The 23,600-nt window shown below is 39.6% G+C and overlaps 1 protein-coding gene across 5 annotated transcripts in view; it reads right to left on the bottom strand.

The window, feature by feature from the left end:
- The window catches only part of ARID1B (AT-rich interaction domain 1B), a 448,568-nt gene that overhangs the window by 107,827 nt on the left and 317,141 nt on the right, over positions 1 to 23,600 (bottom strand). For all 5 annotated transcript variants that reach the window (XM_081332098.1, XM_081332099.1, XM_081332101.1 and 2 more), the window contains exon 7: positions 3,166 to 3,255. In XM_081332098.1, coding sequence (XP_081188224.1) covers positions 3,166 to 3,255 — 90 coding nt within the window. The remainder of the gene's footprint in view (positions 1 to 3,165; positions 3,256 to 23,600) is intronic.

The raw sequence follows: 23,600 nt of genomic DNA, 5'->3' as shown, positions 1-23,600 counted from the left end.
CCTTAGGGAACATCTGCTGCCGGCATCAAGCTCCCTGCGCCCTGTGCGTTCCCACAGAGAGGGCCTCCTCAGGGTGCCACCGATCAGAGAATGTCGATTGGTGGCGCCCAGGGGGAGATCCTTCTCTGTGGGCGCTCCGGAGCTGTGGAATCAGTTGCCGGTAGAGCTCCGGATGGCGCCCGATCTTCGCTCCTTTCGTCGCGATCTCAAGACGTTTTTGTTTGTACAAGCCGGCCTAGCCTGATGGGGATTGGTGGGGTTTTTATTTTTTGGTATTTTTAATTTTATTTTTGGGGTTTTATTATTGTATTAATTGTTTTAACTTGGGCAATTATTTAATCTTTTTTTAATGTTTGTACTTTGTATTTGACTTTTGCCCTGTGAACCGCCCTGAGTCCTCAGGGAGAAGGGCGGTATATAAATATTATTAAATTAAAATTAAATTAAATTACAATCGCCAATCACAAGCATCACATTTTGCTTCCATTTTCTGCTGATTTCAAATTGAACTTGATCATAAAACTCGTAAGTCTCCTTTTCATTTACATCAGTAGTTGAAGCATACACTTGTCCACAAAGTCTAATATTATTTGATCACTGGTTGCTATGTAGCCAAGTACTCACTGTACTCTTTTTTAACTATAAAAACAACACTGTCCCTTCCTTGTTTTTCAAGACTTGAGTAGTAAACAGTGCGATCTTCTGATTAAAAATATCCAATTCTTAGTACTCCAAAAGAGCCTCAGCTCTTCCCCAGTAGCATGTTGAATATTATTTGACATAAGCAGCACTGCATTGTCAATCATTTGATATTTCCTATATATATATATGATTTTCTTGATAAAATAAAATAGTGCAATAGTGGTGAATATCTGTAGCTTGGGTGTAGGATAAGGATGAAGGTTCATTCTCCAAGCTTGTGGGTTGGTTTCCGAATGATTCATTACCAGGCTAGGTAACAACTTTAGTGGGGTTTAGGGGCTGTCAGTGTTCTTCTGTTTATAAGGGCTTCGCGTGGTCAGTAGATCTTGTGATGGGTCAGGTTTGGATGTGCCAAGTGAGGGTCCTGTGATGGGGAGATTATATCAGGTCAGGGTCATTGGGAGGTGAAGTGCTGACTGGGGGGGGCTTGTGGGTTGGTTGAGGGTCGGTGCTGTCTCTGGTTGGCTGTGCAATTGATTTGGATTTTGAGGGGTTCATAGGCTGGTTGTAGGTCAATGTATCTGTTGATGGAATTGCTTGTGGAATGCCAGGCTTTGATGAACTCATGAGTGGGGCGGGTGGTAGCGTGGCTGATGATTTTTGTGTTGCTTCAATTGAATTGGTGCTGTTTGGTGTCAGTATGGCTGGAGATTAAAGATTTGGGATTGTGGTGTTTGATTGCTAGCCAGTGTTCGTGGATCCTGATTTTTTAATTGACATGATGTTTGTCCCACATAGAATTGGTTTGAATTTTTACAGTTGATTTTGTAGATTACATTGTTTCTTTCATCTTCTCTATCTTGTCTTTGGTTCTGGATAATTCCTGGCGGAGTGTGGCTGTGGGTTTGTGGTCTATTGCTATTCCTAGAGGTTGGAGAATTCTGGCTATCATTTACGACACCCCTTTTGTGTATGGTAGGGTTAGTTTTTGTGTGGTGGTTGGCTTTGTGGGTATGTTGTGGTTTGCATGCTGTGTGTTGGAATACGATAGTAGTTTACTTTCACCCACACATTGCCTTCTTCACCCTCACATTGCCTTTGCAGTGATTTTTTTTGCCACCAGCATCTTTCTATATTGCTGCTGTCCAATTTAGATACCTGCTTGCTGTACCTGAGTTTCTTGAATAAACATGAGTGACCCTGCTGAGATTCTGTATTTTTGTTATACACTTGCAGGTTGTGTTGGTCATCCTTCCCACACACACCCCCTTCACTCCACTCCACAATGAGATTGCACAGCAGGACCATGATAATTTACTATGGTATTAAAACCCTTATTCAGAAAATTTATTCCTGATGTATTTGAAATTTGACAAAATACAACACTGCCACTTTTTGAGAAGAGAAAAGCAAGAATATTTATTTCCAGCCTGTTAACTCCATTCCTACTTTTTTGTTGTTGTTAGTTGCGAAGTCGTGTCTGACCCATCACGACCCCATGGACAACGTTCCTCCAGGTCTTCCTCTCCTCTACCATCTTCTGGAGTCCATTTAGGCTCATGCCTACTGCTTCAGTGACTCCAACCAGCCACTTCATTCTCTGTCGTCCCCTTCTTCTCTTGCCCTCAACCTTTCCCAGCAGTAGGCTCTTCTCCAGTGAGTCCTTCCTTCTCATTAAGTGGCCAAAGTATTTGAGTTTCAACTTCAGGATCTGGCCTTCTAAAGAGCAGCCAGGGTTGATCTCCTCTAGGACTGACCGGTTTGATCGCCTTGCAGTCTTCTCCAGCACCATAGTTCAAAGGCTTCAATTCTTTGGCGCTCAGCCTTTCTTATGGTCCAACTTTCACAGCCATACATTGCAACTGGGAAGACCATAGCCTTGACTATACGCACTTTTGTTGGCAGGGTGATGTCTCTGCTTTTTAGTGTGCTGTGTAGATTTGCCATGGCTTTCCTCCCCAGGAGCAAGTGTCTTTTAATTTCTTGGCTGCAGTCCCCATCTGTGGTGATCTTGGAGCCCAGGAAAATAAAATATGTCACTACCTCCATTTCTTCCCCATCTATTTGCCAGGAATTGAGAGGGCTGAATGCCATGATCTTGGTTTTCTTAATTTTTTTCTTACTTTTTAAAGAAAAGATATTTAATGACTTATGTTCAAAATCATAACAATACATCAATACTTTGAAAACTACGGGAACTCTTGTTTGAAAACGAGCTAACATTTTTTATCCCACAGAGACTACATTTTGTCATATATTTATAAATAATGTTTCCTATAATTCAGATTTGAAAATGCCGTAAATTATCTACCAAGATCTTCTGATACAGAATGTTTTCAGAACATTAAGGTCTTTTTAAAAATCTTGTGGATAATCTTTTTTAATTTACTCTTCCCTTGGGAAAATTTTCTTGCTGAGAAAAGTTTACATAGAATTTCCTGGTTCTAATAGGCAGATCAACAAATTTTGCTCTTCTCTTCTTTATTTTGTTATGCTCCGTAGTTATTATTTTTCAACACAAACCTCGATCCTGTGGCATCGGAGATTGGCTCAAGGCAGGATGGGAGCTAGATTCTGACTGGGTACCAGGAGTCTGTGATGGCATCTGGCTACCTGCAGCATACATGGAGACAAAAAAATAAATGACTTCTTCTTAACAATGCAAAAGAGGTAATGAAAATAATACAGGTATTCTAAAAAGTAGTACACGCAACTGTGCTATATATAGTGTAAAATGTGGTATCTATTTCAAATAGACATTTTACTTTTATATAATCCATGGAAACATGCATAACATATTTAATCAAAAAGCGTCCTGAAATGCTTTATTTTGTACCAAGTCTGTTTTCAAACTTATTGACATAATTCAATTTATAGCTCTTGAAATATATATTTTAAGAAGGAATTTACAAAATCCAAGGTGGCTCAACAGTGGGATTCATCCTATTAGCTTGCACTGGCTTACAGCCAGAAAAACATGGACAACTGCCAATCTTAGAACCAAAGATAAATTCTATCTATGCTCTTTGAAAAAAAATATCCACTGAATCAATGGATTTAATGTTGGTGCCAAGATATAACATAGTAATAAACCAATACATATCTAAAGCCTGTGGTGTAGATTTTGTTATCCAAATAAGACCCTAGTTCATAATTTACATCTGATAAAAAAAAACCTACCACGCAAATTTAATTTTTTTTAAACTTGGTTTTTTAACTTTTGTATTTTGGTTTTTAATTACCCTGTAAACCGCCCTGAGTCCTCCGGGAAAGGGCGGTATATAAATGTAATAAAATAAATAAATAAATAAATAAATTGGAATAGGATGGAATCCAAGTCAGTGTTTAACTAAAGGGAACATGACTTCATAAATAGCAACAAAAGCAGATTTACATCTCGACCTAAATATCTGCATAGCTGTGGACAAAGTGCAGATAGAAAGCTTGGTTCAGCATCGTTGTATCTATGAGGCAATTTGGGTTTGCCTTTTTTTTCTCCTCTTTTGTTTCCCCCTCTTACAATAGCTACTTAGGGAGGGATGGAGAATCCAGATCAGGGTTTTGTTTTTATATTTTTGCTGTACTGTTTTCCCACTGAAAATCACTCTTGAACTGTTTTGCTCTTGTGGGTTGGTTCCTACCACCCTATTGGACCCTATTGCTGGAATGAAGGCTGCATCTACCTATAAGCTCCTTATAGGTAGGGAAAAGTGGGAGACCTCTGAAAGCAGGTTTAGAGGTCATGTGTAGGTGGGGGGTTGGAAAGAAAAATCTTGCCAGTCAGAAGACTGCCCTATTATTGATGCTTCCTAGAGCAGCGAAGCTTTATTTAACGTAAAAAGGAAAACAGATCAACCAAATACACTGTCCCCCCCAGTTGTGCTCAGAATATGACTTGTTACATAATTATTTATTTATTTATTTATTAATTCGGTTTATATACCGCCCTACTCCCAAAGGACTCAGGGCGGTTTACAAGGCAAAATTTAAAAACAATACAATATAAAATTAAAATAAAATTAACAAAGCCAGCCATAAAATCCTGGCAAGAGAAGTGACTGCTTTAATAAGACATTCTGAAGCAGCTCTTCCAAACTGTACTGTACTATTCCATTGTACATATTGTTAAATGAGTCTTTGAACTGATGTGTGCAGGTTTAAAAAATGCAAATGCCCTTTGTTTGGAGTGGCTGATAATAATCAGAATCAAAGCAGGCATGAAGAGGAAATTTAATCATATCCACCACGGCTAGAGTGCTAAGGAAAATCCCTCTTGTGAAGGTCCTATTTCTATTGAAAGGATTTCACTTGCCAGTCGTCCCAACCACATTTACGTCAGGGCTCACATCAAAGGAGAAAATTTATTTGTTTATTGTTGCTTTTATATGGTATATGTCACGTTATACAGCAAGATGATTTACAGCAACTAAAATCCAAACGATAGACATAAAAATTAAAACAATACTATAATAATGATTACAACCAAAGTAAAATAAAAAGCAGCATCATTATCATTAAAATCAAAATAAATTCAAAATAAATGCTTGATGAAAAAAAGGGGCCCCTTATTTCCCTAAATTGTAAGGGGGAGAAATCCCTTTCCTATGGGGAACAGAAGATTTTAAAAATATCCTTTCCTAATTATCTAAATCATGGTTGGCCAACCTTTTGACTTGTCTGGGCCACACTGAGAGAAGAGGAATTGTCTTGGGCCACATATAAATATATACAATATAGTTAATATACCTATATAACAAACTTCCTTTATTTTTTCATATTTCTTATTATTTTGTGGGGCTAGTTGCAAAGGTTTTTGCAAAGTTTTCTGCAAGCTAACTTTTCCCTTTCATTAAATCTGGTTGATATGACTCTGGGAATTTGTTTTCCAGGTTGTGAAGAGCAACTAAGGGCTTAGCAGTAGGGCATCTATATTAATGATACAACACATCTAAATGATTCAATAAACAGGCGTTGTAATCTGGACAGTTCATGTTAAGAAGAAATTTACAACAAGCAACTTGCAAATTTATTGTGTCACAAACTGATTATCAATTCACAACGGAATGTATTCCTTTAAAAATGAAAGTATTGATTGGCAAACTGAGGCTCTTAGGAATGTAACAAATATTTCAATATAACACCTCCTAAACTGGTTTGTGCAGGCTTATTTTAACACGAGAATATATTGCTCTGAAGACTAAAAGCCTGCCTGGTTCTAAAAAAATGCTGAAAAAGACTTGAATCTAAATACTCTACCACTAGCAGTATAATGCTTTGTTCTTAACATTCTGAATTCTATATTTCCTCTTGAACTCTTTTTAGTGTTTCTTATGAGAGCTGAATTCTTATGAGAGCTGGATTCCTGACCATTAGAAGCCTAACCCTAATTTAACTTATTAGAGGCTAAGAAATTTCTGTATTTACTGAGAGTTTTCCTGTATAAAGGTAATTCTTATTTAGCTACAATTTGAACTAGCAACTCAGTCTTCATTTAATAATGAAGCAGTCACTAAATGAAACCATGGCTGTGCTTATGATCTTACTTCAGCTTTCTTTTGCTTTACAACAACTGTGAAGGTTGTAAATACGAAGATTGATTGTAAAGTTATTTTTTTATTAGTGTTGTAACTGTGAATGGTAGCTAAACAAGGCAGTCACTAAACAAGGACCATCTGTATTATATACTTTGTTCAATTCAGTTAAATGGAGTTTTAGAAAATCTTTCTGGGATACTAGGTATGAACAAACTAATTAGCATCTCATTCCACATATATGTATATAGTCTAAACGGCTATTAAAATAGAACTGTAGTAGCATGGGAAAATACTCTCAGTTATCTCACCACAGGTCACATTAGACAGACAAATATAAATATAGTAAAAATACAATTTAACGGACCTTTGTAAAGTGGATTTCAGATACAATGAAAACATTTTTGATTTATCTGCTAAATGATATTTGCATCATTTATGTAAGTACCCCAATGCTATAAATTAATGCAAGTGATAATTTGAATTTAATAGATACTCCCTCAGCCTGAGTGCTCCATTAAATCAAGATACGAACGTCTTTGGAAACTAATGTCAAATTCTTGGCATCCTACAACAGAAAATAATATTCTTCTTGGCTTTCTTTTAACAAGAATAGATTCAAGTTACAGAAATCTCAGCAACTGGATAATTTTCACTTTCACAATCTGATATATATCCCTCGCTACCTAAGACAGATTTTTCCAATTTTTTCCTAAGGGTCTCTATATGAACTGATAGGAGGCGATTTTCTGAGTATGATGTTCAATGGACCAGGGAAGTGAACCCTCTCATTACACCATCTTGAACAACATGGTTGAAGTGGTGGATAAAGCTAATCACTCAAAACATTTCCGAAGGCAATCAAAAGTAGTATCATGAAGTCAATTGCAATATTTTCCTATCCTCCCCACCTCCCATAAGCAAAGAAATGTTTCTTTCTTCAAATCTCATGTGAACTTTCTCCTGGCCCAGAACATGGTAATCAGATGTTCCCAGTTGATACTGTGAGATCAGGGCCAAGGATAAATAGTTGCAAAGGCCTTTTTCTCTTTCCATACATTGCACGTTGCTACATTTACCAAAAAAAAAAAATCAACTAATTGTTTACACAACTGAATTTCAAGGAAAGCTGTTAGAATGATATAGAAAGAGAGATCTATAACTGTAAAATTGCTGAAAAGTATTATTGGCAATTATTGGCAGTTTGGACAGAAAAGATTCAATCCAAAAGCCTTAGTGAACAAGATGTGTCAAGAATTCTAATGAATTATATTGCCCGACACTATGAGGTACTTTTGAATATATTATAGATGAATGGGATAAGTCACTTGTTGGTCTTTAAGGTATCAATCAATCAATCAGATTTACAAAGCTACCTCTTTGGAACCTATCAAAGTTTTACTGAAAATAGGCACGGCAAAATAATTCAATTACTTTTTAAAAATTGAGCTATGTGCATACAATAGAATGTATAAAGGTATTTCAGATTTATGTTGGAAATGCAGAAAACACGAAGGGTCACTGTTTTTATATACAACAACTGCTGCGAGATTATTATATGCACAAAAATGGAAAGACTCTGCAATACCCATAATGGAGAAATGGCTGGTAAAGAAGTCAGCAGATGGCAAAACTTACTTGTTTTATTAGAGAAAGGCCAATAACTACTTTTATTAGTGGCTCAAAATCCTTCATGGGCTATCCTGCTGTAACAAGAAAAAATGAACGGGATTTATAGGTTTATTAGAAATGGTAGATTTGGGAAAGAATCTTGTTTTTATTAAATAGGTCTCATTCCTAAGTAGGACTGCCATTTATGCAACTGCAACCAACTAGATCTTTTCTTACACTGTTACATTAATCAAATTATCACCCTCTGGGGTTTTCAGCTTCCTATAGGATATTTTGGTACAGATATTGTAATATTACAAGAAGTTGTAATAATACCTCTATATTCTGGCAAGCTCTTGAGGTGAGGCAGAGATCATAACCAGACAGTACTGTTATAAAATCTTTAATGCCCACTATTTTTTCTCCCAAGCTCACTTAAGAATAAGCGAGATTCATCAAAACAAAACACTAACTTTATTTTTAGATGAGATAAAGCAAGATGTTATATTTCTGCATTAGAATGAACACAAGACAAATCCAATTATTCTCAGCTGTAAGCAAACAATAATTTCTAGTAAGAGGCAATACAAAAATTCATCCTGAATATGCCTTAAATATTGCTATTAGGTATTCAAAGAAATTTGAAAAATGCTTCAATGATCTATCATACCATACATTACTTCAATGCAAAATTGTAAATATCTGTATTTGAGTTATCTTAATTTATGATATTTAGCACCTCCAGCAATCATGAGACTGATGTTGGCTTAAAGCTAAATACACCAGCTTGCCTAAAACTTGTAAAAAGGTAGTTGGAAAATGGAAGACCAGGAAGGCTTTAGAATTTAGTACAACTGTCCACAACTGAATAGGCTCAAAGCAAATATGGTATTATCCTGCATGAAATTGGAAAGATTATAATGTCCATAGATAGATCTGTAGTAAAAAAAACCCTCAAAATTTATATAATTACAAATTGTTAACAAAATTTTGTTAAGGGGACAAAGAAGGGTAGGGCATATTAATCACATATTCAAAATTGTTCATATGGGTTTACACGATTTCTTCACAATGGAAAAAAGTCTACAGCACTATGTTATCACATTTATAAGAACTGAGTGTTATGCTAATTTGTAAGGAATTGAGAGAAAAATGTTTTTACCCTTTTAAAAAATGTACTCATCTAGCTATGCTCAAGCATAAATGTGTAAATAAGTACATTTTTTACAGTAGTAATTTTACTTTTTCATTGTTAGGGAGGAAATCCATGTTTCAACATTTAGTTCAACATCCATTTGCTGTTCATCACACACACACACACACACACACACACACACACACACACACACACACACACACACACACACACACACACACACACACACTGTTTCATCTAACCTGAAAGTTTCATGTAAATTTCATTATGGTATATCTGAACAAGCCAGAATCATAAACTATAATATTAAGATGTTTTATACAAACTATAGTTTTCCTGCTTGTAATTATATTTCTGATTACTTAGACATTATGGTTTTATTTTTATTATTGTTAAACCACAATGAGCACAGAACAAAGAGTATAAATTCAATAAAACAATTTAGATTGCCTGGCCATAGATAGAAGAGATAGGGAATTTGTTATGTAGTTCTACAGGAGGTTTATTACAGTATAACTGTTGTGATTCAGGGTCAGCCTGTGGGCTCGGCAGTTGGGTCGGACGATTCAGAGGAAGAGGAGGGGGGGTGTTGGAGAGCTTGCTGAGGATAGTATTGAGGCTCCGCAGAGCCCTCAGCCAGGCCCCTCCCATCTGGTCACGACGCAGACCCAGCTGTGTGAGCCTGACAGCGTGGATGAAGATGACCCACAGCTGGCCCTGTTCAAGGACGCCCAACGCAGGAGGCAGTCAATCAGGAGTAAACAGAGGAAGGCAATGGGGCACCTCGGAAGGAGGCAGAGAGAAGCCACGCCCTGAACTGTTTAAAAGGGGAATGTGTGGAAGGGCTGGTTTGCTGAAGGCAACCGTTTGAATAGCTTCTGTTTCATGGTTCGTGTTTTGTTTGGCTCTGTTTGCTCTGTTTTATGTTAATAAATTTGGCAGGCTTAGTTCCAGCCTCTTGCCATTTTGTAAAGGGGTTGTCCCTGCCTTTTCTGCAGGGCCGATAGTAGGCTGGTACAGAACAATAAACAGTGGTGGGATACAAATAATTTAACGACTGGTTCTCTGCAGGGGGGGAGGTGGGAGGTGCTGCCATGAGGCGGTGGGGGAGGGGGGAGCTGCCCCATGCAGTCTCCAACCACTTACTGTGCCGAAGGGCCCCCGCAGCCAGGCCTACCACATCCCGACATCCATCATTCTTCACCTGTTCAGTAGTGACTTCTCCCACTTTCTCTTTCTTCCTCCTCCTTTGAACAGCTCTTCACTCCTGTTGCTGCTTTTTCAGCCCCAGAGTTTTGTCCAAAGACTGTGCAGAAGCCCTGCAGTGATCAGGTGGGGTGGGAACCATTCCCTTCACTTTTGGACCACCTCCGAAATGGCCAGACTAGCGTACGTTCCCTGCCTCCTCTGGAGTCTAAAAAACCCGGGTTTTCCCCCCACTCCTGGATTTTCACTGCCAGACTGTTTAACTTTCATTAAAGTTTACTTGATGCAGAATGCGGGTCCTTCCCATTCTGCATCAAGTTATACAGCCTGGCAGCAAAAAGCCAAGGGGGAGCGGAGAAAAAAACCCCGGTCTCAAGTATGGGGAGGATTTTCGCTGCCAGAAGTGGGGAAAACCCCCAGGGTTTTGAGATGCCAAACTAGCATGTAATCATGTGCCTCCAACCGCCTTGCTGGCTGCAAAGCCAGATTGCAGCAAGGAAGGGATTGGAGGCACGTGAATGCATACTAGTCTGGGCATTTTTGAGCCAGTTCTCCGAACTAAAAAAAAAAAAGGTATTCATTCTGCTGAATCGGTGAGAACCAGCTGAATCCCACCACTGAGTATAACCAAGTATAACCATAATGATGAGATTGTACAAAATAAAACTTATGATGTCATCAATTGCTATATATTTTCTGAAGCAGTATCAAAAATTACACTTGATCACTTTCCGTAGGAATACCAGATCTGGACTGCAAAACTGCAGATAGCCATTATATGTCAGCAAAAGTGAAGCATTTTCTGTATCACATTGCCACTATCCCTTTTTAGTTGGTTGGTTGGTTTCGTAGCCCAGAGCGGGTAACCCTAACTTTCAGAACTTTTATAATCAAAATCTGTCTTTTGAGTTGCACTCAGTCATGGTGATTCCATAGATATGGCCATGTAGGGGGTTTTTGACAACAGCAGAAGCATGATAGTTCACCACTGCCTTCTTTAGGATCTACTTCCCAATCTACCTTTTTACAGACCTGGCATTTCACAAAGGACTTGCATCCAGTAGTAACTGTAATGAATAGATCTTTTTTTAACTTATTTTAGGTCATCATCGAATGATATAATGTTGGTTATGTACCTTTGAAATACCAGCATTTGTTTTTATTTCCACTAAAGCAATTTCACCTTACAGAAGAAAACACCTTTGATCTAGCTAAAAAACCCATTACAACTAAATTAATGTTGGCAGTCAACAAATTACTTTGGTTTATTTGTTAGCCTTTGTCTTAATTCAGCAGCACTGTTCTTATATATATTGGTGGTTCTAGGCAAGAACTGCAGTCTATTGGCATTTATATTTATTGGCGCTCTTGCCACTAATATAATGGTACCAGAAAACATCCAAAGAACATAGTATAAATTAACTGGGCTATTATATAAGTGAACAAATAGCTGTTAATTATAGCAGGTTATATATGCTTTTTTATTGAATATATTTTAAAGGTTTCATTTTACTTTATTAGTTCTTGCACTAACAGATGATCAAGGAAATTAAAAACATCAAATACAGTATTTAATAGGTATAGCATTGAAAAAAGATTTGTTTTAAAATAACTGGGATATTCCTCACTCATTCTTAATTTTATACGTAGATCAATTATTATAACTTAACACATGAATATAGGCAAAAAAGACAATTACCTAATCTAAAACTCAGAATTAGAAAAAATGAGTATTATACATATTAGTTTTTAAAAATAATAATAATAATAATAATAAGCAGATTGTGTTATGATTAAAACCTTCCATTTGACTGAAACCATTGTTGGTCCCTGGCTTCTTTGGTTCTGTCAACAGCAAGCCATCCTATATGAGACAGAAGAAAAATCAGACTAGTAGTTTCCTTAGACTGATTTTTCCCTCACTTGGATTATCTTTCCAAATATATCATATTTTTCCTTTGACAATGAGCTAGAGATCAAAAAACCATTATTTCTATTTTTGGTAAAGCAATTTAAAGCACTCTAGGTAGGAAGCAGGACAATTATAGCAGTAGTAGCATTAACAAGAAAAGTATTTCCTTCACTACACTACATCCTCAGTGTACTATAAAAGATTAACACAGAAATATATATATTCAGATAGATATTCCCTGATGTCAGAGAACTTTATCGCTTTTTTTGAGGACAGTTACGGTACATTTGATTACTGAAAAGCACCCAGAAAAATAGGGCAAATATAAATGAAATAGATGCAGCTTCATAAGGATTAGGGAGTCAAGCATTTCTAGTAGGACATTTATCAGAAGATCACCAATTTTGGCACAATGTTATTGCAGCTAACAGGCACATTAGAAACTAAAAATGCTAAAGGAAAGCATTATTTAACTTTATTATGATATGAAACATAACACTGCTGGTTATCTGTCTGTGCTAATATAATCCGGTGTGTTCTACAGGAAGGCAACTGCCTGAGGCATTTCAATTTCTGAATCAGACATTTGCAAAATTTGCATTAAAATAGGCAGATTAAGTAGAGCCAAAGATGGAAATCTTTTTTATCATTTGTGTGGAAAAGCTACTGTACTTTTAATATCCACAACAATCAAGAAATTAGTGCAGGATTGCCTTATTTCAATGTAGTATTATTTCATAGAATGTAAATGTATGCTTGTTCGGAAATATCACCAACATATTTACATGAGATTTCAAATAAATACCATAAAGAGTTTTAGCTGTTCAAAAGCAAGGAATCTGCCACTGCACTCTTGGCTAAGTCTATAGAGGAAGAACACAATTTGCTTGTTAATATACAGAAATCCAGCAACAACTTTATTTTCTGCCGGTTTTGGGAATGCTAAAGGAAAATACTTTACCTTTTCAACAATTGCTGTAGCAAAAAGCTAAGTTTTGATCTACAAGTTTTCAATGCTCTAATCATGATGGCAATTGTCTTTTTTCCTTGCAATTCACAAGCAAGGTGTCTAATTTCACTATCACATCTGTTAAAAATGCCAAATCAGGCATACTGCTTGTTAATCAGATAGTTATCTCTGTTCCTTGAGTCAATGAAAGCTTTGATTTCTGGCAAAAGTGAAAGAAATCAATACATTATTTTTGCTGCATTAACCCATTGGATTTCACTGAGCGCCAACAGATTGGCAGTGTCAGGTGATAATTCACCGAGAACTGCTTGGCTTTGCATGAAGTGAATTTAAAATAATATTTTTTTTCCTTTTGACCAGCCATTGCATCCATGATATCTGTAAGATTATTTTGCTTGCTATATATATATATATATATATTAGTCATTTGAAGTTTACCATAATACAGTTAAAAGGAATAGTTATGAACAACAAGTCCTGAATATAATCTCCTCCAAATGGTCTCTGATAGAGCTCAATTTCATCAACTTGCAAAATGTCACCAGGGCAGATGCTAATCTGGCCTCAAGGGGGAAGATATTCCATAAAATAGGGACTGTGACTTTAGAAGTCCCTGACCCCTTAATGTTCCCCCAAGGATGATCACTATTTCTGCTAGGAAGCAAGTACCAGATTGGTACATTCCACTTGGAAAAGTGGGACTGAAGGTACCTAAGAGCCCAGCCATACAAGGCTTTATAACAGAATTCTGAATTGCTTCATGGCAATGGCAATTTTCATTCACCAATAAGCAGGCTACAGCATTTTGAATCAGCCAAAATGTATGGGTGATCTTCATCTGACTAAGCAACCAATACTGATTCTATCTTATCTAAGTATGAATCTAGACTTAAAAGAATCTGCTTCCCCAAGGGCATCTTACGCTCCTTATCAACTTTCCTCCCAAAGGTTGAAAATTGTGGACAGGATAATTCTTGTTCCAAACAGATGAGCTGAAGTGAGGGCTCTTCGACTTATTTACTCAGTTGGATTCTGAGATGTCAAGAATGGAGGTCTGCTCACAGGTTGTTTAGCTGACAATTTTTCATACAATCTAAGTCTTATTTATTTATTTTTCTTTCTGGCAAGTGATTTTAGTAAGATCTAAAGTAACTATTTCTTGATTAAATCATAAATACTCATACCTTTTGTTTTGGCTTTTGCCTTCCAACTAATAATATTATGTTTCTTATAAAAACTGAACATTATTTTAGAGAATGTATGGTTTGGAGTATATATATATATATATATCCAGAAGGTACTAAAAAAATAGAAAATTAGTAAAAGGGAGAGAGAAAATTTATGTATGAATGAATGAATGCTGGTTTGAATGCACAAATTTGCATAATGAACTGTGTTGCAGACCTTACTGCTTGAAGGCTCTGTCTTTTACCGTTCCTTTAATTTGTCTGCAGAGTTAAATGGATAGATTTTCCCTTGGCAGTATTTTGGTGCTCACCTGGAACCAAGCCTGGGATCCTGATAATTGCAATGCATTACACACAGACTAAACAGCCTTCTAAAGGCCAGATTATACCTTGGCTGATTGGTGTCATAGCGACAATACAATGCAGTCATAAACTCTGTGAAATTGGCCATATAAACTGTGTTTATGGTTGCTTTGTGTGCTGATAAATCTAGAATAGAAGTGCCACATTCTCTGTGTAAAAACAATTGCTATATATAAAAAGATGCCTCAAGCAAGATTTCTTTCATTATTTGTACAGATCTAACACAACCTGACCTGATTCTCATTTTAAATTTCTGGTTATTAACAAAATACACCAAATTAAGTGATTTTACAAGGAAAGTTAATTATTAATCAATTTCACATCCAAACTACAGTTTCTCTCACAGAAGGAACGAGAAGTTGAGATTTGAATTTTCTTACAGTATGCGATGTGTTCTAGAGCAGGGGTCCCCAAACCCCGGTCCATGGACCAGTACTGGACCACAGCATGCCAGCAACTGGTCCGCACAAACAAGCAAAACCCCATCCGCGGGATGCAGGCAGCACACAAAACCACACACTCTCCAGTCTGCGGAAAAACCTTTCTCCACGGAACCAGTCCCTGGTGCCCCAAAGGTTGGAGACCTCTGTTCTAGAGTAGCTTTATATCTCTATACTTATTTTCATGATATGAAATAATAAATGTTTGTTTCTTGTATAGAGCTAAAACTAACAATATGAAGAAAACTGAGGTAGAAGATGAGAAAATACCACAATAGTGACAAAAACGTGATCTAGGATTTTGGATAATATCCTCAGACTTTTCCCACCCATATATATTCTTATAGGCTACATCCCATACTTCTCCAGAGAGAAGGTGCCATACAAGAGAGTTCCACTGTCTGGGCACAATTTATATTTATTTATTAATGTTAAAATGGTTCATCTAATTTTTACAGTATTGTGTCCTGTATTTATGCTGTTCACACAACTATGGTATGTCAGAATAACACTCTGGCATTGCATGAATTTTTAGTGACCAACATTACGTTGTCCCAGCAGTTATTTACTGCCACAGTCACTGAAGCCTATAATAGTTCCAGAACTCTATGCAAAACTGGAAGCATATTTGTGCAGCTTATTCTGTGGATGCATTTACTTAGAAACAAGTTCCACCTTGTTAAATAAATCTTAACCCCAGGTAATCCAACTGATAGATAGATAACATTTATTGGGCACAATGGCACACATTAAAAATTAAATTTAGTTGCTTGCTCTCAAAGTGTACACATACATAACACACGTTTAAACATACTATATACAACATATGTAGAGACCTACCCTTACACTGCTGTGAGTGTTTGAGTACATTTTGAATCTGCTTCCATAAAAACACCAACTTTAAGCCACAATGCTATCCATGTTTACTCAGAGATATACCTGATTTGATTTCAAGGGAATCATCTCCACTTGGGTATGTACAGGACTTTGAAACTGAACAAAATTAAAAACTCACGTGTGGCTTTCTGTCACACTACCAACATAATACTAAAATTAAATGGGGGGATCTCAAAGTAAGTAACCATCAAGCAGTATTAAAAGTAAAGTAATAGAGTTCAAAGAAAGTGCAAGAAAAAGGAATTAAAAAAAGGATTAGGTATCCACTTTGGAGAAAGAAAGAAAGAAAGAAAGAAAGAAAGAAAGAAAGAAAGAAAGAAAGAAAGAAAGAAAGAAAGAAAGAAAGAAAGAAAGAAAGAAAGAAAGAAAGAAAGAAAGAAAGAAAATGAGCAGGAGGGGAAGATAAGAAGACCTAAGACACCTTTGGCATTTTCAGAAGGCGGAACAATCTCTAACCCGCCTCTTCTTTGTGATCTCTTTTCTCTTGTTCTGCTTTCAAACATATCCTTTGCTTCTCAGGTGCTTTGTGCAATACTTTGGGCCTCTTCAATGTTTCCTCTTTGGAGGATGACAACATATGGCTGCAGAAGCAAGGACCAGAATGTTTGTGCTTTAGTCTCATATGAGATCGAAGTAAAGATGGTCAGAAAAAATAAAGTAAAACAGTCCTTAGTAAAATGTCTGCATCAATTTTATTTAATGTATAAATTTCACTCTCTGCTTATTGGTCACCTACATCAATGTATTAAGTACAATGGTGCGGTAATCAGACGTCTCCTTGTTCTCCCTCTCTGGCTGCCATGCATACTACCCATGTTTCCCTGAAAATAAGACCCAATCGGAAAATAAGCCCTAGCATGATTTTTCAGGATGCTTGTAATATAAGCCCCACCCCCCAAATAAGCCCCAGTTAAGATCATCAGCCAGACGGACGCTTTTAGTACTGTATTTCCCCAAATGTAAACCCTAACCGGGAAATAAGCCCTAATGCGTCTTTTGGAGCAAAATTAATATAAGACCCCATCTTATTTTGGGGGAAACATGGTGTAGCAAGACCCTCTGCTGATATAGACCTGGACAGCAGAATGCTGTCACATCAGAGGATATGTTGTAAAGTATTGCACTTAACTCAAAAGGCAGAAAAAGAATCAATCTTGTAAGATGTTAAAGCAAGTGCCTCCTGCCAAACATTGCTCATTTCAGAATTTTAACCGGATGCCAATTTCAGTGTGTCAATGTAGTTTCCCAGATAGCTGATTAACAAAAAGGATTAGAGGAATGTGTTAAAGTTCCACATTTGAAAATTAAAGATAAAAAAAAGAGGATGGTGTTCCCTAACTTGCTACCCTCTTAGACCAGGGGTAAGCAACCTTGGCTCTTTTATGACTTGTGGACTTCAATACCCAGAATTCCTAAACCAGCCATGCTGACTCAGGAATTCTGGGAGTTGAAGTCCACAACTCATGAGAGAGCCAAGGTTGCCTACCCCTGCTCTAGAATATTGGAATAATAAATGGGATGACTTCCCAAACCATCACGACCAGTTTTGGGCAACAAGACTGATTTTAAATTAAGAGTTCACTGACACGAGCAAACAATTGGAGTTTGTGGAATTGCTTCCCAATAGGACAGTCTGGTCAAGAACACTTCTGTTACAGACAATCTTGAAGCAGAAAGATGCGCTATAAAAATTTATGATTCTGTATTTCTTTATCCAAGCATATTAATAAAAACAACATTGGCTTTCTCCTAACTGCTTGCCTATTATTCTTCCTCCCTACTATTTATTCCTTTAGCATTTTTTTGTCTGAAAAGCTTAATATTTGGCTGCCCTCTGAGGGAAACAGGTATAGTTGACAGATAAAATATTTTATTCATCATCTAATTCAGAATATGGGATGGGATGGGGGAACAAATCAACTGCTGTGCATTTAAGATTCTAACAACCCTGCAATTTTGTATAGCCATTTCCCTCCACTCCATCCTATCCCGTTCTTTCGAAGAAACTGCTTTTATTCTGCTAATAACTAACCACAGTTAGAGCAGCATGGATCCGATTAGTAGTTCTTATGGTACAAAGGAGGAGGGGTGTAGCTGTGAACACAGTTGCCAATTTGTCCACCTTCTCTAGGAGAAAGATTAGATGAAAGCTTGCTTTTTTATTACTGACTTCATCTCTCCTCTATACTTAGGCATTTTCTGAGCTGAGGTACTGCTTTTTTAAAGGTCTAATTTGATCATCTCAAAAGGCTTCCCTTCGATTTACTTCCATGTACCTGAGAGCAACTTACAGAGGAATACAACATTTCAAATGAGACAACCCCCCCCTCTGTCCAATATTTTTCATCGCATTACAGGACAGTAAAAGTGCCATCCTTTATTACTCAATGGTGGCAATTGAGTGTGCTTTCTGTTAGTTTTCTTTCTGACCCAAAAAGACTGTCTTGCTTCTTATCCCAAGTTTCAAATTTTTCAAATTGTTCCAAGTGAGTTGCAGTGGCAAAGAGAACAAAGCTGGAAGACCTGAAAGACCCAGTTAGGAATAGATCATCATGGAGAATGTTTAGTTCGAATTGACGAGGACTCAGAGTGGTAAACACTGAACGAGTTTATTGAATACACAAAGTCAACTGTCAACTGTCAAATGTTGCAACCCTTTTATAGAGAAAGCGTTTGAACTGTAACCAATACAAACAGTCTCTTTTCCCGCTCCTTGGTTGTGGCGTCCAATGATTGCACCTTATTTTCCCGCTTTAAACCTTGCAAAGCTGCACTGTGTTTGCAATCTCTTCCATGGCTTATTGCTAACTATTTACATACATAACACCCCTTACCCCCCAGTTGGTGTCATTTCTTTACAAAATCCATTAGGTATTTTGGTGGCCTATGTATTCTGGACGGGTATCTGTTACTTTGGCTATTAGGGACCCTTCTTGCTGGTTGACTGCTTGGCTGCTGGTTACTATGCTGGTTACTACTGGACCTGGGCTCTGGGTTACTGGCTTCAGATGTGCTGTCTTGTGTATTAGATTGTGTTTGGGATTCAGTGGTCACTGGCCTACTTCGCAGGGGTATTTCCCAATCAATTGGACTGAATTGTTGTTGTTGGGCATCAGGGAATGTGTCATCTTGCCCAACCTCTACATCGCTTTCAGGCCTAATGTTGTCTGTACTGTTTCCCCTTACTGAGCTTTGGTCCCCCTCAGCAGGCACACACCCACTAGATCTTTTCCTCAGCTGGTCTATGTGTCTTTTACAGGACCTATTCCCTTCCCCCTCAATGATGTATGATAGGGGACCTAAGATTTCAGTTACCACCCCTGGAATCCATTTGTCCCCTTGGGCGTAGTTCCTGGCCCAAATCAAGTCCCCCACTTCAAATGTTCTGTTAGGAATGTCTAATTCAACGTTTGGTTGGAGTCTGTCAGGGTGTAATCTGTCCAACTTGGTCAATATTTTCCTGCCCCACCTCATTTCAGCTGGACTTTTCCCTGTAGCCGAACAAGGGGTTGTGTGCTGAGCCAACAAGAACTCAGCTAGTCTCTGATGCCAGTCTCCTCGAATGATTCTTTTAAGCGCGTCCTTCGTTGTCCTCACATTCCTTTCAGCCAATCCGTTGGAGGAGGGGTGGAAGGGTGCAGAAGTCTTATGCTTAATCGAGTTGGCCTTGAGGAAATCCTGAAATTCAATAGATGTGAATTGTGGCCCGTTATCAGACACTATTAAATCCGGCAACCCATGAGTGGCAAAGAGGCCCCTTAATGCCTGTATTGTTCTGCCTGCCGTTACTGAACTGACCGGTACTACTTCTAGCCATCTAGAGTAGCTGTCAACCACTACAAGGAACGTTAACCCCTGGAAAGGTCCAGCGAAGTCAATATGAATCCTGGACCAAGGATTCCTAGCTAGCTCCCATTTATGTGTGCGGATGTGTTGTTGTTCGGGCCTGGAACGTTGGCACAGATGGCAATTGGCAACGCATTCCTCAATGTCGTGGTCCAAACCTGGCCACCACAAGTGACTCCTAGCCAGGGCCTTCATCCTTACTATTCCAGGGTGTCCCTCATGCAATTCAAATAGAATAGCTGATTTGTGGATTTCTGGAATTACTACACGAGTTCCCCAGAGTAAGCAACCCATATGAACTGATAGTTCATCTTTCCTTCTGAAAAATGGACTGTATTTTACGTCCGGGTTGGCGTTGGGCCAACCGCTCATGACCCAGGCCATTACTCTCCTTAAGATGAGGTCCTTATTGGTTGCCTCAGCTATGTCTTTAGCAGTTAGGGGCAAATCAGGAATATCTTGTAGGGACATTACCTGTCCCACTGGGGCAGGGTCCTCCTCTGTTGTGCTAAGGGGCAATCTGCTAAGAGCATCTGCGTGCCCCATGTCCTTACCAGGTCGGTATTGGAGGGAAAATGAATATGCTGAGAGGAAAATGGACCATCTCAGCATCCTGGGAGACATAATTTGGGGAGTCTGTTTATCTGTGGTAAACAGTCCCAGCAGGGGTTTGTGGTCTGTCAGTATTGTAAAGTTCCTGCCATACAGGTAGTCATGGAACTTTTTAACTCCCGCCACTATGGCTAAAGCTTCCCTGTCTATTTGGGCATAGTTCCGCTCTGCCTTGGTTAGTGTGCGGGAGTAGTAAGCAATGGGTCTTTGCATTCCCTGGGTGTCTAAATGGCTGATTACTGCCCCAACGCCATAAGGCGAAGCATCGCACGCCAGGTAGATTGGTCTGTTTTCTATAAAGTGGGTTACAGTTGAACTACTGGAAAGGATGTCTTTTAAGGTCTGGAAACTCACTTTGTGCTTGTCTTGCCAATGCCAGGGGGTCTTCTTATCTAGAAGCCTGTGCAGTGGTTCTGCAATGGCAGCCTTATGTGGCACAAAAGTGTGATAAAAATTTACCAAGCCTAGGAAGGCTTGGAGCTCAGCCTTGTTCCTTGGTTCAGGAGCCCCTTTTATTGCTTTAATTTTTTCAGGGGTAGGGTGGACTCCGCTTTTGTCAATCCTGAACCCCAAAAAATCAGTGGATTTAACCCCTATGCTACATTTTTCCTTTTTTAATTTTAATCCAGCCTTTCTAAATCTACCCAGTACCTGTTCCAGCCGCTCTACTAACATTCCTTCATCTTTTCCAGCTATTAGGACATCATCAAAGTAAGGGCATACTCCAGGTATGCCCTTTAAGGTCCTCTCCATCACTTCTTGGAAGATGCCTGGAGCTGCTGCAATTCCAAATTGCAGTCTGTGGACTCGGAACGCCCCCTTGTGGGTAACAATTGTCTGTGCCTCTGCAGCCTCTTTGGAAACAGTCAACTGTAAGTACGCATGCGCCAAGTCGAGCTTGGCGAAGATGGCGGCGTCCTGGATCGTGGCGAGGACCTGCTTCACCGTCGGGACCGGGTAAGCATGCTTTTTCATTCCAATGTTGAGGGTGGCTTTGTAGTCGGCGCAGATTCTCACATCCCCATTGGGTTTGAGGGGTGTGACAATCGGCGTCTCCCACAAACCGCCCTCAACAGGTTCTAAAACTCCGAGGCCTACAAGCCGGTCGAGCTCGGCCTCGATTTTTCCTTTTAAGGCAAAAGGTACCCTCCGGGCCTTTAGCCTGATTGGATTTACTGAGGGGTCTAGGTTAAAATTAATGGGGGGCCCTTTATACTTGCCTAGAGATCCATCGAATACGTCTGCAAATTCTTTGCAGACGGATTCGAGGGTCTTATTTCTAATCACTGAATTTATTCCCCCTATCCAAATTCCCAGGGCAGGAAACCAATTAAGCCCAATTAAGCTGGTCCTATTCCCCTCCGTAACTATCAAATCTAAGACCCCCTTAAACCCCTTAAAGTTTACTCTAAGGCTGGTCTTTCCTTTTACAATTATTGGACTTTTTTGGAAGTCCATTAATTGAATATTTGTTGGACTAAGTGGAATTCTTTTTCCGCTTAGTTGTTCAATTTTCTCAAGGGTTTCAGTGGAAATTATCGACACTGAAGCCCCTGAGTCGATTTCCATTCTGCAAGGGACCCCTTGCAGAAGGACTGTGATTTTTAATTTTCCGTCCGGAAAATTGTGCCCCCTTCCCCGCCGTCTCCGATTGACTCGGGCCACCTCCCTTAGGGTTGGAAATTTCGCCCGGGTTTTAGGGGTCTCCTTGCCACTAGCAATGGGGGTTACCTTACCCTCTGGCCACACATCGACTTCGTTCAGACGGGTGTCCCGAACGCGGTTTCTGCAGATGGCCTGGATGTGGCCGGTCTTGCCGCAGGCCCTGCACTTGGCGGTACGAAATCGGCAGGAAGCGCGGGGATGGTTGCCGCCACAGCTGCCGCATCGGTTCTGGGTTTCATTGTCGCGTGGTCTGGTTGCGGTGTCCCGCCACGGTCGTTGTGCCCCGGTCGGTGGTCTTTGCGGTGTTGCGGGTTGTTGCCGGCGGCCAGGTTCAGGCCCCTCGCTTCTGAGTTGTCTTGGTGCCATCTTTCCGAATCGCCTGGAGACTTCGGCGATCTCTTCCTCCCACTGCTGATCCACCTCCCCACAGTCCACATAGCCCTCTTGGTTAATTTCGGGTGCTGCCGCCATGCTACTGCGGGGGGGGTCGCGATACCCGGTTGACTCATACGTAAGGAGTTCGTCGAGCACTTCCTGTAAATCGCCGGTAGGTTTGGCGATTATTCTATTTTGTAATTGTTCATCACGTAAGCCCAGCACGACTCTGTCCCGGATTCTAATTTCTAAATTATCGTATTTGCAACGTACTGCGGCTTCCCTGACGGCAGCGACGAATTTCTGTATGGACTCCCCCGGTCTCTGATTTCTCTTCTCAAAGATGCGCCGCCAAAAGAGTTCGGACCTTCGGGGAGTAAAGTGAACTTTTAATTTTGCGAGGAGGTCGGCATAGGGCACGCTGGAGACTGGTTGTGGCTGGCACAGCCCGACAGCGACTCTGTAGACCGGTGTGCCGCAGATTGTCAAAAGTGCCGCCGCTTTTTTCCGGTCGTCGGTGATTCCGTTCACTAACAGGAATCCTTCGACCTGACCGATGTATTCTTCCCAATCTTCGGGGAAGTTAGGGTCGAATTCCTTCAGTGACCCGATTTGCGCCATTCGGAGAATTTTTCCCTATTCTGCCGCGGCCGCTCGGTTGACTGTGACTCGCTCTGAATTTGCCGCCTTCACGACAATTCTTCCAAATCTCTGGTCTTCTGTCAATCCCACCTTCGTCGCCAGTTGTTTAGTTCGAATTGACGAGGACTCAGAGTGGTAAACACTGAACGAGTTTATTGAATACACAAAGTCAACTGTCAACTGTCAAATGTTGCAACCCTTTTATAGAGAAAGCGTTTGAACTGTAACCAATACAAACAGTCTCTTTTCCCGCTCCTTGGTTGTGGCGTCCAATGATTGCACCTTATTTTCCCGCTTTAAACCTTGCAAAGCTGCACTGTGTTTGCAATCTCTTCCATGGCTTATTGCTAACTATTTACATACATAACAGAGAACATTTATCTGTATCAGGGGTGGGCACTTAATTTTCCCAAGGGGCTACATGACAAACTAGGACTACTGTGGAGGGCTACCACTGCCATTGCCCCACTGCCACAGCCTACCCAGCCCCCCTAGCCAAAGCTGCACTATCACCCTGCACTCCACCACTGCTTCTCCACCCGCTC

The sequence above is a fragment of the Vipera berus genome (assembly GCF_964194415.1).
Source record: "Vipera berus genome assembly, chromosome: 1".
Classification (NCBI taxonomy): Eukaryota; Metazoa; Chordata; class Lepidosauria; order Squamata; family Viperidae; genus Vipera; species Vipera berus.
This window is presented reverse-complemented; position numbering and strand designations above follow the sequence as displayed.